Below are 14,499 nucleotides of genomic sequence, written 5' to 3'. Positions count from 1 at the left end.
ATAACTTGCGAGATTCGGTCGCCAGTGCCATGTATATATATACGTATACAGTTGCGAGACGTATATATACGCCAGGGGCAGTTAACACATTGACTTAGGGAGACGTATATATATGCCTGCGGCAGGCAAGGAGTTGACGGAACTATCAACGTGGTCAGGGGCACCATCCTGCATGAAGGTGACGGAAGATAACGCATGTCTTTGCTGCAAAGCAGGCCTAACATGGTCTCGCAAAAGCCTAAGATAGCGTTCTGCAGTGACGGAACAGGTTTTCCAACCGGATACAGGACAACTCTCTTCAAAAAAAGGAAGGGCCTAGAATGAAGGACGCAGTGAAACCGCCCCAAACAGTCACATGTGGAGAATGTAGTGATTTGATCGTGTAAGCACGAGGGTTTGATGCTGCCCAGGTACGACTGTTTTGCGTATTGACGTCACCATGCAATGAAAAGTGGGCTTCATCTGTCCACATGATGTTCAGTAACCATTGTGGGTCACGTTCCATTTGTGCGAGCACCCATGTTGCAAAGGCTTGTCTTTTCTCACAATCTGCTGGCAACAGCTGGTGAAATGCTTCTATCTTGTACAGATGCAACTTCAAGATTTCGTGCAGAATGAGTCAGAACGATTTTTCCGGAATTCCTGTTATTTTACCTGCTTCACGTGCACTGGAACTCCCCGTTGAAGTCTTGGCTGCCACATTTCTCATGACCCTTTGGACAACAGGGACGCGGTCAGTGCTGACGGATGGTATGCCACTTCGTGGACGATCCCCTAATCTTCCCGTTTCCTCAAAACGGCGAACTAAATTCAATATCCCATTCAATGAAATTGGGTTTTTCTTCGCCTTAATTCCTTTCACCGTCCGTAACTGTCGCAATGCTTTAGTCGCGGATTCACCGTTCTTATAGAACAGTTTCACCACTAATGATCGACCCGGTAGCGATAGCATGCTACTGGCGTCGAATAACAGATCCATTTCCAGCCTTTTGTTTTATAGCTGTACTGATTTGCATAAACAGTCTCGGCATGACGTGTGAGCGCCATCTATCGGTTATTTTTTAATACAATTTTTTAATGAAAATAACAAAATCCAAAGGCTCTCTGAACATATTCCCGCAAACCACAATTTTTTTTGAGCATTACTTTTTTTATTATGATTTTTTAAAAGTTTTCACGAATTTATGCCACACCCGGTATATATATATATATATATATATATATATATATATATATATATATATATATATATATATATATATATATATATATATATATATATATATATATATATATATATATATATGCTTACATGCTTTTGAAAGTGCAGACTCCTAATTTAATTTGGTTCAAAATTTAATAGGTATCTACACTACAAATGTTAAATCTGTGGACCAAATTTAATTTATCTAGCTTTTTTTCGTTTGCAGTTTCATATTAATTTATATAATTTGTATTCGAACAACCAAATAGACATATTTTCACTGAATGGCTTTTGCACAAAATGTAATAGAAATCTACATATTTGGTGTAAAGACCATATACCAAATTTCATTTGTCTAGCTCAAAGCGTTTCTGAGTTATCGTTGTCACTGACAAACAGGTATAGTGCTAAAAATAAGTTTTTCGAACTCAGATAAATCTAAAGCGTGGAGATTAGTCAAAAATTCGGATTCTAGAGGATATATAGAAAGGAGGTATAGGAGAAAGTAAAAAAGCCAATTATTTTAGAAGGTAAACTGATGCTTTTCAGTTAATATACTTCGAACATCATTTAATCGTTCAATTTACTGTCAAAATAATTTGTAACAAGACCTTATATATATATATATATATATATATATATATATATTTCCATTCTGTCTTTTGATTGTTCGTGGAGAATGAAAGTAAATCGAAATAAATAAAAATTCATAGAACGGCATCCTATGAAAAATGGAAAGGATTTCTGGATAGGGCTGAGGCGTTTTACATCAATTTTTTAACTCGCAACAGATATTACATAGAATAAAGATTACGAGCAGAAAATAACAAATAAAACGCTTTTATAATTGTTTATTAGAAAAAATAATTTTTCATGAAATATATGGATATCAGAGCAATTCTCTAAAATATGAAGGGAAGGAAATTGAAGAAATTTGTAAAGCCGCAAAAGATATCATAAGGGAAAAAAAATCTCTGAAAATTTATTGCATAGGAGTTAGAAAAAATATGTCACAGGATAGAAATTCCAATTTCCGTACAATGTATCTCTAACGATCTTAGCATTTTTTTGATCTTCTAATGTGTAAAAAAATATATTTTCTTTTTCTGCATATTAACAAATGTTTTTAAGAAATATCTTTTTACATTTTTTTTTAAATTTTCGCCTTAAAATTATCTGGTTTTAAGAAGCAATAGGAAAATAAATCACAATTCGTAAACAAACGATTGTTTTCGAAAAAAATATATATAAAAAGTTTACTTGAATTATAATTGTCTCATACCTTTACTTGCAAAGTCTTTGCATTTTTCCTATTATAAATTATACTATGCATTTGTAAACTGTGCAACCTTTATTGATATATTTGAAAAGGAAGGTGAAGTGTAAGGGCTTCATTTTAATTTTTGTCTCAAAAGCATGATTTCGTTCAAACCATTTGGCTATTATGCGTATCTTTTACGGTGGTTTAAAACAGAAATAATCTAAAAGAATGAAATTTTATATGTTGCCTTGACATACAAATTTTAAAACTTTGCGAAATGTTCAATGAAATCTTTGTACGGGAAATTTGCTTCTTTGTCTGCTGAAATTGCAGATGCAAATTAAAAATGAAACGATCTTTATGAACAAAATTTGGTGAATGTTTTTATTGACTGCCTGACCGTCTCCCTAATTGATGTGTAAACAATTGCGATAGTTTAGAAACGGGACAGAAGTCTTCACATCTAAGTTATAGATCAGTACCAAATTTTAATATGAATGCACCCGCAGAATTTCATTGCGCATATAAGCATCAGAACCCGAAAATTGAAGTGATCGTTTATGTAATCTTAACACTAGTCTTAGGTCCACACAGAAATTTCGACACTGTCGAAATAAAGTGTATTGCATTGTTGCAATACGCACTCTGGTAATTGAAAGCATAAGTTAAATGCAAAATATGTCTTATTGTAGAAATATACGAGACATTCGAATGGCAGGGGGACATTTCCTCTGGTTCTTGGAAAAAATAATAAGCAACTGATATTTGCTGTTTACTATTCTTTTTTTTTTTCATTTTTAAAATTTGACTTTAAAGAAATATATTTTTTTGTTCGGCATTTCAAAACCAGTTTTACATGAAGAACAAGGATAGACAATAAATTGATACTGTTTATCGGACCGGTGAGAAAAATGTTAAAGTGCAGAAAGAAAGTTTGCAAGGATATGTTTTTATTTATTTGCAAATGTGTCAGCAAATTTAAGTGTTTTATAAATGAAAATCAATCCCGAAATTTTGGCATATGGTTTTAAAAATATAAAATAAAATATATGCTTGAAAAAAAGTAATCTCAAAATTCTAAGGCGATTTAAAGCTTCACACTTACCAAAGTAATAATTAAAAAAAAAAAAAAAAAACACGTCTCTACGATTTTGAGCGGTGTTAACGAAAAAAATTTAAGTTAGCGTGTTGTCTGTCTTGCCATGCAAATTACATATCGGTATTAAATTCAGTGCCCATCAGTGAACGGAAATCGGTCCAAAATGCGCATTCCATTTTTTTCTTTATACGAGGAAAATAAACATAAAACGTGCCATTTTGAGATAGAAAATGAGAAGAGATTTCCACTTGTCTATTAATATTTCCGATTTGTAATATGGTGTTGAATCATTCATTTGGCAATAACATGATATATATATATATATATATATATATATATATATATATATAATTTTTCCAAACGATTATGTATTTTAATTTTTACAATTCCATATAAATTTTTTCCTGTTACTGCATACTAACATGGTGTTTGTAATATGGTGTTGAATCTTTCATTTCGCAAAAATGGCTTATAACATGAAATATATATGGATAGGTAATATATATATATATATAAGAATCTTATCAAGTACTCTTATGAAGTTGCAATCTTTCCACTTTTACAATAATGAAGTTACTGAATATTATTTTAGGAAATACCCAAAATGACTCCACTGGTGGAAAAGATGAATCCACTGGCGGAAAAGAAAAGGTAATTAGCTTCTTTTCAATTATAGCTTGTCTATTTTATTTCCGTATCATTTTATGTATCTGTGTGGAGTTGAATTATTTTTCACATAGCATTTTAATTTACAAATTTCACTCAGGGATGAAATAATTATAAATTATTTTAAGATAAAATATAATTCAAATTAAATGTGAAACCAGGATAGGAAAAAAGTGAATATTTGCACCTCATTCGATGAAAATAGAAGGACAAGCAAACACACACACACACACACACACACACACACACACACACACACACACACACACACACACACACACACACACACACACACTCACACACACACACACAAACACACACACACACACACACACACACTATTATACCATAATAAAAGCTTAAAAAATTCCTTGCACTTTTAAGATAGTTTACAAATGTTTATAAAATGATTATTTTTTTAATGCTTTATTGGGTATTTATCGATTTATTAGACTGAATCTATATATGGTGAGATTTCCGTTTAATAATTGGGAAATAAAGAAATCTCCGATCATATTTATTAGCTTCTTGTTTTCAGCTTTGAAGAAATATTTTACATTTCTTGTAACTACTTTTTTAAAAGTCGTGAAATTTATGAATATATTTTTGCATTTATTTTTACTATATGAACGTGAAATGCGTAAATGACAATCGTATCATGTAAAGTTCAGGAAATTATGTATTTCCATAATGTTTTTCTACCTTCATTTAATATAAATGATGTATATTGTTATTATTTCTATTTATTAAAATAAATATATTATTCTTGTTTTGAGGGAATCTTCATGTCAATTAAAATTTATAACACGACACCATTATTGTTCAAAGAGCTAGAATCATTTTCCAATTTATTCACGATTCTTTGAGAAGGAAGCAACTCATCTTTTTTTTGAAAAAAAAAATAATTCTTGCTTCACTTAAAGAATGAAAATCAATAAAAAGTGCGTCTTAAAATAATTACATTTGAAAGAGAAAGTAATCTAGATTTCGTGACAATGTTTATTTTCATAATAAGTTGGATAATAATAAGTTTAATTGGATTATTTTCTTAATCAAAAACTACATTATCTATGTTTGAAGCTTTATTTCATTCTCATATTTTTAGAACAGCTGTGGTATATTTAATTGCCATGAAGTATGATAATCTTTCTTCATTGAAATGCTTTCTTTCATTATTAAACATATATGAAAAATGTATTTCTAGGTTCCATAATTGTCATTATGCAGATTATTATTGTAAATAAAATTTGGCTGGGTCATGTGATTGAGTATCATTTTTAATTTTTTTAAAAGGGCTTTTTGATAAAATTATGATGCAACTTTAATTTCCATGATAAATTTTATATAAAATTGAGCCATAGTTTTGAAAACAAATTAGCAGAAAATGTATAACTTATCACTTATTTATTAAATAATAAAGAATAATGAAAATTGTTTTAATTTTTGGTATAGTATTAGCTAAATATTTATTTCACAACGAGTTACTGATATTTTACTGCTCAATATTGAAAGATGAGTTGAATAATTAGGTATTCGTTTTGTTTATAATGAAATTTCTATTTATTCATTAAAATTTTCTTTTGTTCATAAATAATCGAATCATTTAAAGATTGTTATTTTCATTAAAGAAAATTTTTGAATCTTTTTTGTAATTCATATTGGCTAAAAATAAAGTTCTCAAATTATGTTTTTTTTATAGGACGAGATGGAGGTTGGAATTACACATCCCTCGATAGAAAATGGTATACCTACAAATCCACAAGGTTTTGAATCAGATTTTGACGGTGAGAACGAATACAAATACGTTTTTTACCAGGAACTTTTTAGAATTTCTAGTATTTATTATTTTTACTTTATTTATCACTGGATTAGATGACATTTGACTACTCTTTAGATTTTAGCGCTTTAAATCATTAATTAATTAATATGCTAATTTTGTTAAAGACTGACTTTCAAAAGGAGACCTAAAATTTTCGGGAAATATATTTTTATTTCACAATAATTTTGATCCTGAATTGTGATATATATTAACGACTATACAATAGGATATAGGAAAATTTTAAAGTTTTTCAGCTTTCTTTAGTAAACGCTCTAAAAAGTAGGAAATAATGTATTTTTAAATCGAAAATCGAGTATATTTTTATTGTGAGATTAAGGCCAAAATTATGTGAAAACTTTTTTTTTTTTTTTGACATTTTTTGGCAAAGCAAAATATATTTTGATGGTGGATAAAGTATAATTTACTGAGTTGTTCAAATCATCACGATCTTCAAAATAATTCTAAATTGTGATCAAGAATTGGGGAAAAATGTGTATAAAGTATTAAAAACATGTTTTGAATGCCAGCTCCCAGGTTCGAATAGTGTTTAATACAAGTTTGGTAGCAAAACGTAAAATTTGACTATTTATGCACATGGCATTTTTGATTGAAGCATTGTGAATGATGTGTTAAAACGGAGAATTTCACTGGTTGAAGTGACAATAAGTTCTCATCCTCATTGAGAAAGAAATGGACAGACTTCAAGCTGGGAAGTCTCAAATTCAATAGTTTCGATTCATTTTTGGAGAATCTCGGTGGTGTTCCATTATTCTATGCCGTATATGGAAATTGTTAATTATCGCAGTTAACATTGCCACTTAAGTGGAAGATGACTTCATCCCTAACAAAAATCTTTTCACGAAACCGTCCACCTCTAGTTTATATAAAAAATTCACACGTAATGCGGCTTCAGAAAGTTTTGAAGACTCTGCCCTCTGAAATGCATATGCTTCGAATTTTTGAGATCTCCTTAACAGATGCCACTCTGTTGTTTAAGGCATCTTCAGTTCCTGAATCACACTACGCGTTAAATTTTCGGGATTTCATAAAGGCGTTCGCGAATTTTTCTAAGACATTTGGTTTTTGATGGTGTTTGCTCTGGACTGGTTTTCTTACTTAAACAATCCTTGTCCTGAAAATTCTTCATCTGCCTTTGGAATGTTGTGTCGATGTTTTGGTATATTTCAAAATGCAGAACGCTTTCTTCTGCGTGGATGTGCAGTTATGATAATGACTGCGAAGAATGATTACTTCTAATGGCCTCTAGTGGCGATATCATCACTGGAAGAAGTTTCGCTGTTGCCGGATAAAACTCGTATAATTGAAATTTTAGAATAAATTTGTTTCGGCAAAATAATAATAATATTAATAATAAATAAATAAATTATTCAATTCGGAAAACAATTACAGAATGTATTTGTTACGATATTGTTCTGACGAAGCAAATTATTTGTTTTTGTATTGTCTTTAAATATTCCTTTTTTAACTGACTATATCTATCAGCAACTGACTATATCTATCAAAACGTTTTTCAATCTTGCTTATGTGAAATAAATTTTCAGATATATTTTTTTTATTTCCCTGAATTTCAAAGATTTTGTAAAAATTTAAGGGAAGTCGATATCCTTGGTTTTTCAATAATATATAAGCAGCATTTCATCTATTTCTTTAGGTTCTCAATTTAATGTATACTCTTATTTTTATAATATTTTTTCCAAACGATTACAAATTTTTATTTTTACACTTCCATATAAATTTTTTCCTGTTACTGCATAATAATATGGTGTTTGTAATATGGTGTTGAATCTTTCATTTGGCAACAATGGTTTATATCATGAAATATATATGGATAGGTAATATATATATATATATATCTTATCACGTACTCTTATGAAGTTGAAATTCTCCACTTTCACAGTACTGAAGTTACTGAATATTCTTTTAGGAAATAATGACAAAAAAGAAACAGATGACTCCACTGGCGGAAAAGAAATGGTAATTAACTTCCTTTCGATTATAGCTTGTCTATTTTATTTCCGTATCATTGTGTGTGTCTGTGTGGAGTTGAATTCTTTTTGAAATAGCATTTCAATTTACAAGTTCCACTCAGGGAAAAACAATTATAAATTTATTTAAGATAAAATATGATTTAAATTAATTATGAAACCAGGATAGGGAAATGATGAATATTTGCACCTCATTCAATGAAAATAGAAGGTCAATCAAATACACACACACACACTCACACTATTATACCATAATAAAAGCTTAAAAAATTCCTTGCACTTTTAAGATTGTTTACAAATGTTTATAAAATTATAATTTTTTTAAATGCTTTATTGGGTATTTATCGATTTATTAGACTGAATTTGTATATGGTGAGATTTCCGTTTAATAATTGGGAAATAAAGAAATCTCCGATCATATTTATTAGCTTCTTGTTTTCAGCTTTGAAGAAATATTTTACATTTCTTGTAACTATTTTTTTAAAACTCGTGAAATTTATGAATATATTTTTGCATTTATTTTTACTGTATGAACGTGAAGTGCGTAAATGACAATCGTATCGTGTAAAGTTCAGAAAATTATGTATTTCCATAATGTTTTTCTATCTTCATTTAATATAAATGATGTATATTGTTATTATTTCTATTTATTAAAATAAAAATATTATTCTTGTTTTGAGGGAATCTTCATGTGAATTGAAATTTATAACACGACACCATTATAGTTCGATGAGCTACAATCATTTTCCAATTTATTGACGATTCTTTGAGACGGAAGCAACTCATCTTTTTTTTGGAAGGAAAAAAAAAAAGTTTATTCTTGTTTCACTTAAAGAATGAAAATCAATAAAAAATGCGCCTTAAAATAATTACTGTTGAAGGAGAGAATAATCTACATTTCGTGACAATGTTGAATTTGCCTTATTTTCTTAATCAAAAAGTACATTATCTATGTTTGAAGCTTTATTTCACTTTCATATTTTTAGAACAGCTGTGGTATATTTAATTGCCATGAAGTATGATAATCTTTCTTCATTGAAATGCATTCTTTCATTATTAAACATATATGAAAAATGTAATTCTAGGTTCCATAATTGTCATTATGCAGATTATTATTGTAAATAAAATATGGCTGGGTCATGTGATTGAGTATTATTTTTAATTTTTTTAAAAAGGCTTTTTGATAAAATTATGATGCAACTTTAATTTCCATGATAAATTTTATATAAAATTGAGCCATAGTTTTGAAAACAAATTAGCAGAAAATGTATAACTTATCACTTATTTATTAAATAATAAAGAATAATGAAAATTATTTTAATTTTTGGTATAGTATTAGCTAAATATTTATTTCACTACGAGTTACTGATATTTTACTGCTCAATATTGAAAGATGAGTTGAATAATTAGGTATTCGTTTTGTTTATAATGAAATTTCTATTTATTCATTAAAATTTTCTGTTGTTCATAAATAATCGAATCATTTAAAGATTGTTATTTTCATTAAAGAAAATTTTTGAATCTTTTTTGTAATTGATATTGGCTAAAAATAAAGTTCTCAAATTATGTTTTTTTTATAGGACGAGATGGAGGTTGGAATTACACATCCCTCGATAGAAAATGGTATACCTACAAATCCACAAGGTTTTGAATCAGATTTTGACGGTGAGAACGAAAACAAATACGTTTTTTACCAGGAACTTTTTAGAATGTCTAGTATTTATTATTTTTACTTTATTTATCACTGGATTAGATTACATTCGACTACTCTTTAGATTTTAGCGCTTTAAATCAGTAATTAATTAATATGCTAATTTTGTTAAAGACTGACTTTCAAAAGGAGACCTAAAATTTTCGGGAAATATATTTTTATTTCACAATAATTTTGATCCTGAATTGTGATATATATTAACGACTATACAATAGGATATAGGAAAATTTTAAAGTTTTTCAGCTTTCTTTAGTAAACGCTCTAAAAAGTAGGAAATAATGTATTTTTAAATCGAAAATCGAGTATATTTTTATTGTGAGATTAAGGCCAAAATTATGTGAAAACTTTTTTTTTTTTTGGGCATTTTTTGGCAAAGCAAAATATATTTTGATGGGGGATAAAGTATAATTTTCTGAGTTGTTCAAATCATCACGATTTTCAAAATAATTCTAAATTGTGATCAAGAATCGGGGAAAAATGTGTATAAAGTATTAAAAACATGTTTTGAATGCCAGCTCCCAGGTTCGAATAGTGTTTAATACAAGTTTGGTAGCAAAACGTAAAATTTGAATATTTATGCACATGGCATTTGTGATTGAAGCATTGTGAATGATGTGTTAAAACGGAGAATTTCACTGGTTGAAGTGACAATAAGTTCTCATCCTCATTGAGAAAGAAATGGACAGACTTCAAGCTGGGAAGTCTCAAATTCAATAGTTTCGATTCATTTTTGGAGAATCTCGGTGATGTTCCATTATTCTATGCCGTATATGGAAATTGTTAATTATCGCAGTTAACATTGCCACTTAAGTGGAAGATGACTTCATCCCTAACAAAAATCTTTTCATGAAACCGTCCACCTCTAGTTTATATAAAAAATCCACACGTAATGCGGCCTCAGAAAGTTTTGAAGACTCTGCCATCTGAAATGCATATGCTTCGAATTTTTGAGATCTCCTTAACAGATGCCACTCTGTTGTTTAAGGCATCTTCAGTTCCTGAATCACACTACGCGTTAAATTTTCGGGATTTCATAAAGGCGTTCACGAATTTTTCTAAGACATTTGGTTTTTGATGGTGTTTGCTCTGGACTGGTTTTCTTACTTAAACAATCCTTGTCCTGAAAATTCTTCATCTGCCTTTGGAATGTTGTGTCGATGTTTTGGTATATTTCAAAATGCAGAACGCTTTCTTCTGCGTGGATGTGCAGTTATGATAATGACTGCGAAGAATAATTACTTCTAATGGCCTCTAGTGGCGATATCATCACTGGAAGAAGTTTCGCTGTTGCCGGATAAAACTCGTATAATTGAAATTTTAGAATAAATTTGTTTCGGCAAAATAATAATAATATTAATAATAAATAAATAAATTATTCAATTCGGAAAACAATTACAGAATGTATTTGTTACGATATTGTTCTGACGAAGCAAATTATTTGTTTTTGTATTGTCTTTAAATATTCCTTTTTTAACTGACTATATCTATCAGCAACTGACTATATCTATCAAAACGTTTTTCAATCTTGCTTATGTGAAATAAATTTTCAGATATATTTTTTTTATTTCCCTGAATTTCAAATATTTTGTAAAAATTTTAGGGAAGTCGATATCCTTGGTTTTTCAATAATATATAAGCAGCATTTCATCTATTTCTTTAGGTTCTCAATTTAATGTATACTCTTATTTTTATAATATTTTTTCCAAACGATTACAAATTTTTATTTTTACACTTCCATATAAATTTTTTCCTGTTACTGCATAATAATATGGTGTTTGTAATATGGTGTTGAATCTTTCATTTGGCAACAATGGTTTATAACATGAAATATATATGGATAGGTAATATATATATATATATATATATATATCTTATCACGTACTCTTATGAAGTTGAAATTCTCCACTTTCACAGTACTGAAGTTACTGAATATTCTTTTAGGAAATAATGACAAAAAAGAAACAGATGACTCCACTGGCGGAAAAGAAATGGTAATTAACTTCCTTTCGATTATAGCTTGTCTATTTTATTTCCGTATCATTGTGTGTGTCTGTGTGGAGTTGAATTCTTTTTGAAATAGCATTTCAATTTACAAGTTCCACTCAGGGAAAAACAATTATAAATTTATTTAAGATAAAATATGATTTAAATTAATTATGAAACCAGGATAGGGAAATGATGAATATTTGCACCTCATTCAATGAAAATAGAAGGTCAATCAAATACACACACACACACTCACACTATTATACCATAATAAAAGCTTAAAAAATTCCTTGCACTTTTAAGATTGTTTACAAATGTTTATAAAATTATAATTTTTTTAAATGCTTTATTGGGTATTTATCGATTTATTAGACTGAATTTGTATATGGTGAGATTTCCGTTTAATAATTGGGAAATAAAGAAATCTCCGATCATATTTATTAGCTTCTTGTTTTCAGCTTTGAAGAAATATTTTACATTTCTTGTAACTATTTTTTTAAAACTCGTGAAATTTATGAATATATTTTTGCATTTATTTTTACTGTATGAACGTGAAGTGCGTAAATGACAATCGTATCGTGTAAAGTTCAGAAAATTATGTATTTCCATAATGTTTTTCTATCTTCATTTAATATAAATGATGTATATTGTTATTATTTCTATTTATTAAAATAAAAATATTATTCTTGTTTTGAGGGAATCTTCATGTGAATTGAAATTTAAAACACGACACCATTATAGTTCGATGAGCTACAATCATTTTCCAATTTATTGACGATTCTTTGAGACGGAAGCAACTCATCTTTTTTTTGGAAGGAAAAAAAAAAGTTTATTCTTGTTTCACTTAAAGAATGAAAATCAATAAAAAATGCGCCTTAAAATAATTACTGTTGAAGGAGAAAATAATCTACATTTCGTGACAATGTTGAATTTGCCTTATTTTCTTAATCAAAAAGTACATTATCTATGTTTGAAGCTTTATTTCACTTTCATATTTTTAGAACAGCTGTGGTATATTTAATTGCCATGAAGTATGATAATCTTTCTTCATTGAAATGCATTCTTTCATTATTAAACATATATGAAAAATGTAATTCTAGGTTCCATAATTGTCATTATGCAGATTATTATTGTAAATAAAATATGGCTGGGTCATGTGATTGAGTATTATTTTTAATTTTTTTAAAAGGGCTTTTTGATAAAATTATGATGCAACTTTAATTTCCATGATAAATTTTATATAAAATTGAGCCATAGTTTTGAAAACAAATTAGCAGAAAATGTATAACTTATCACTTATTTATTAAATAATAAAGAATAATGAAAATTATTTTAATTTTTGGTATAGTATTAGCTAAATATTTATTTCACTACGAGTTACTGATATTTTACTGCTCAATATTGAAAGATGAGTTGAATAATTAGGTATTCGTTTTGTTTATAATGAAATTTCTATTTATTCATTAAAATTTTCTTTTGTTCATAAATAATCGAATCATTTAAAGATTGTTATTTTCATTAAAGAAAATTTTTGAATCTTTTTTGTAATTGATATTGGCTAAAAATAAAGTTCTCAAATTATGTTTTTTTTATAGGACGAGATGGAGGTTGGAATTACACATCCCTCGATAGAAAATGGTATACCTACAAATCCACAAGGTTTTGAATCAGATTTTGACGGTGAGAACGAAAACAAATACGTTTTTTACCAGGAACTTTTTAAATTTCTAGTATTTATTATTTTTACTTTATTTATCACTGGATTAGATTACATTCGACTACTCTTTAGATTTTAGCGCTTTAAATCATTAATTAATTAATATGCTAATTTTGTTAAAGACTGACTTTCAAAAGGAGACCTAAAATTTTCGGGAAATATATTTTTATTTCACAAAAATTTTGATCCTGAATTGTGATATATATTAACGACTATACAATAGGATATAGGAAAATTTTAAAGTTTTTCAGCTTTCTTTAGTAAACGCTCTAAAAAGTAGGAAATAATGTATTTTTAAATCGAAAATCGAGTATATTTCTATTGTGAGATTAAGGCCAAAATTATGTGAAAACTTTTTTTTGGGGGGCATTTTTTGGCAAAGCAAAATATATTTTGATGGGGGATAAAGTATAATTTACTGAGTTGTTCAAATCATCACGATCTTCAAAATAATTCTAAATTGTGATCAAGAATCGGGGAAAAATGTGTATAAAGTATTAAAAACATGTTTTGAATGCCAGCTCCCAGGTTCGAATAGTGTTTAATACAAGTTTGGTAGCAAAACGTAAAATTTGACTATTTATGCACATGGCATTTTTGATTGAAGCATTGTGAATGATGTGTTAAAACGGAGAATTTCACTGGTTGAAGTGACAATAAGTTCTCATCCTCATTGAGAAAGAAATGGACAGACTTCAAGCTGGGAAGTCTCAAATTCAATAGTTTCGATTCATTTTTGGAGAATCTCGGCGGTGTTCCATTATTCTATGCCGTATATGGAAATTGTTAATTATCGCAGTTAACATTGCCACGTAAGTGAAAGATGACTTCATCCCTAACAAAAATCTTTTCACGAAACCGTCCACCTCTAGTTTATATAAAAAATCCACACGTAATGCGGCTTCAGAAAGTTTTGAAGACTCTGCCATCTGAAATGCATATGCTTCGAATTTTTGAGATCTCCTTAACAGATGCCACTCTGTTGTTTAAGGCATCTTCAGTTCCTGAATCACACTACGCGTTAAATTTT

The 14,499-nt window shown here is 28.7% G+C and overlaps 1 protein-coding gene across 12 annotated transcripts in view; it reads left to right on the top strand.

Annotated features, from left to right (window-relative positions):
• LOC129958405 (uncharacterized) overlaps positions 1 to 14,499 on the top strand; it is a 152,862-nt gene that overhangs the window by 121,628 nt on the left and 16,735 nt on the right. For all 12 annotated transcript variants that reach the window (XM_056070884.1, XM_056070885.1, XM_056070873.1 and 9 more), the window contains 6 exons: positions 4,157 to 4,215; positions 5,930 to 6,014; positions 7,995 to 8,044; positions 9,636 to 9,720; positions 11,708 to 11,757; positions 13,348 to 13,432. In XM_056070884.1, the coding sequence (XP_055926859.1) occupies positions 4,157 to 4,215; positions 5,930 to 6,014; positions 7,995 to 8,044; positions 9,636 to 9,720; positions 11,708 to 11,757; positions 13,348 to 13,432 (414 nt within the window). The remainder of the gene's footprint in view (positions 1 to 4,156; positions 4,216 to 5,929; positions 6,015 to 7,994; positions 8,045 to 9,635; positions 9,721 to 11,707; positions 11,758 to 13,347; positions 13,433 to 14,499) is intronic.

The sequence above is a fragment of the Argiope bruennichi genome, chromosome X1, assembly GCF_947563725.1.
Source record: "Argiope bruennichi chromosome X1, qqArgBrue1.1, whole genome shotgun sequence".
In the NCBI taxonomy this organism is placed as follows: Eukaryota; Metazoa; Arthropoda; class Arachnida; order Araneae; family Araneidae; genus Argiope; species Argiope bruennichi.
The sequence above is the reverse complement of the archived record's forward strand: the minus strand, read 5'-3'. Positions and strand labels throughout refer to the sequence as shown.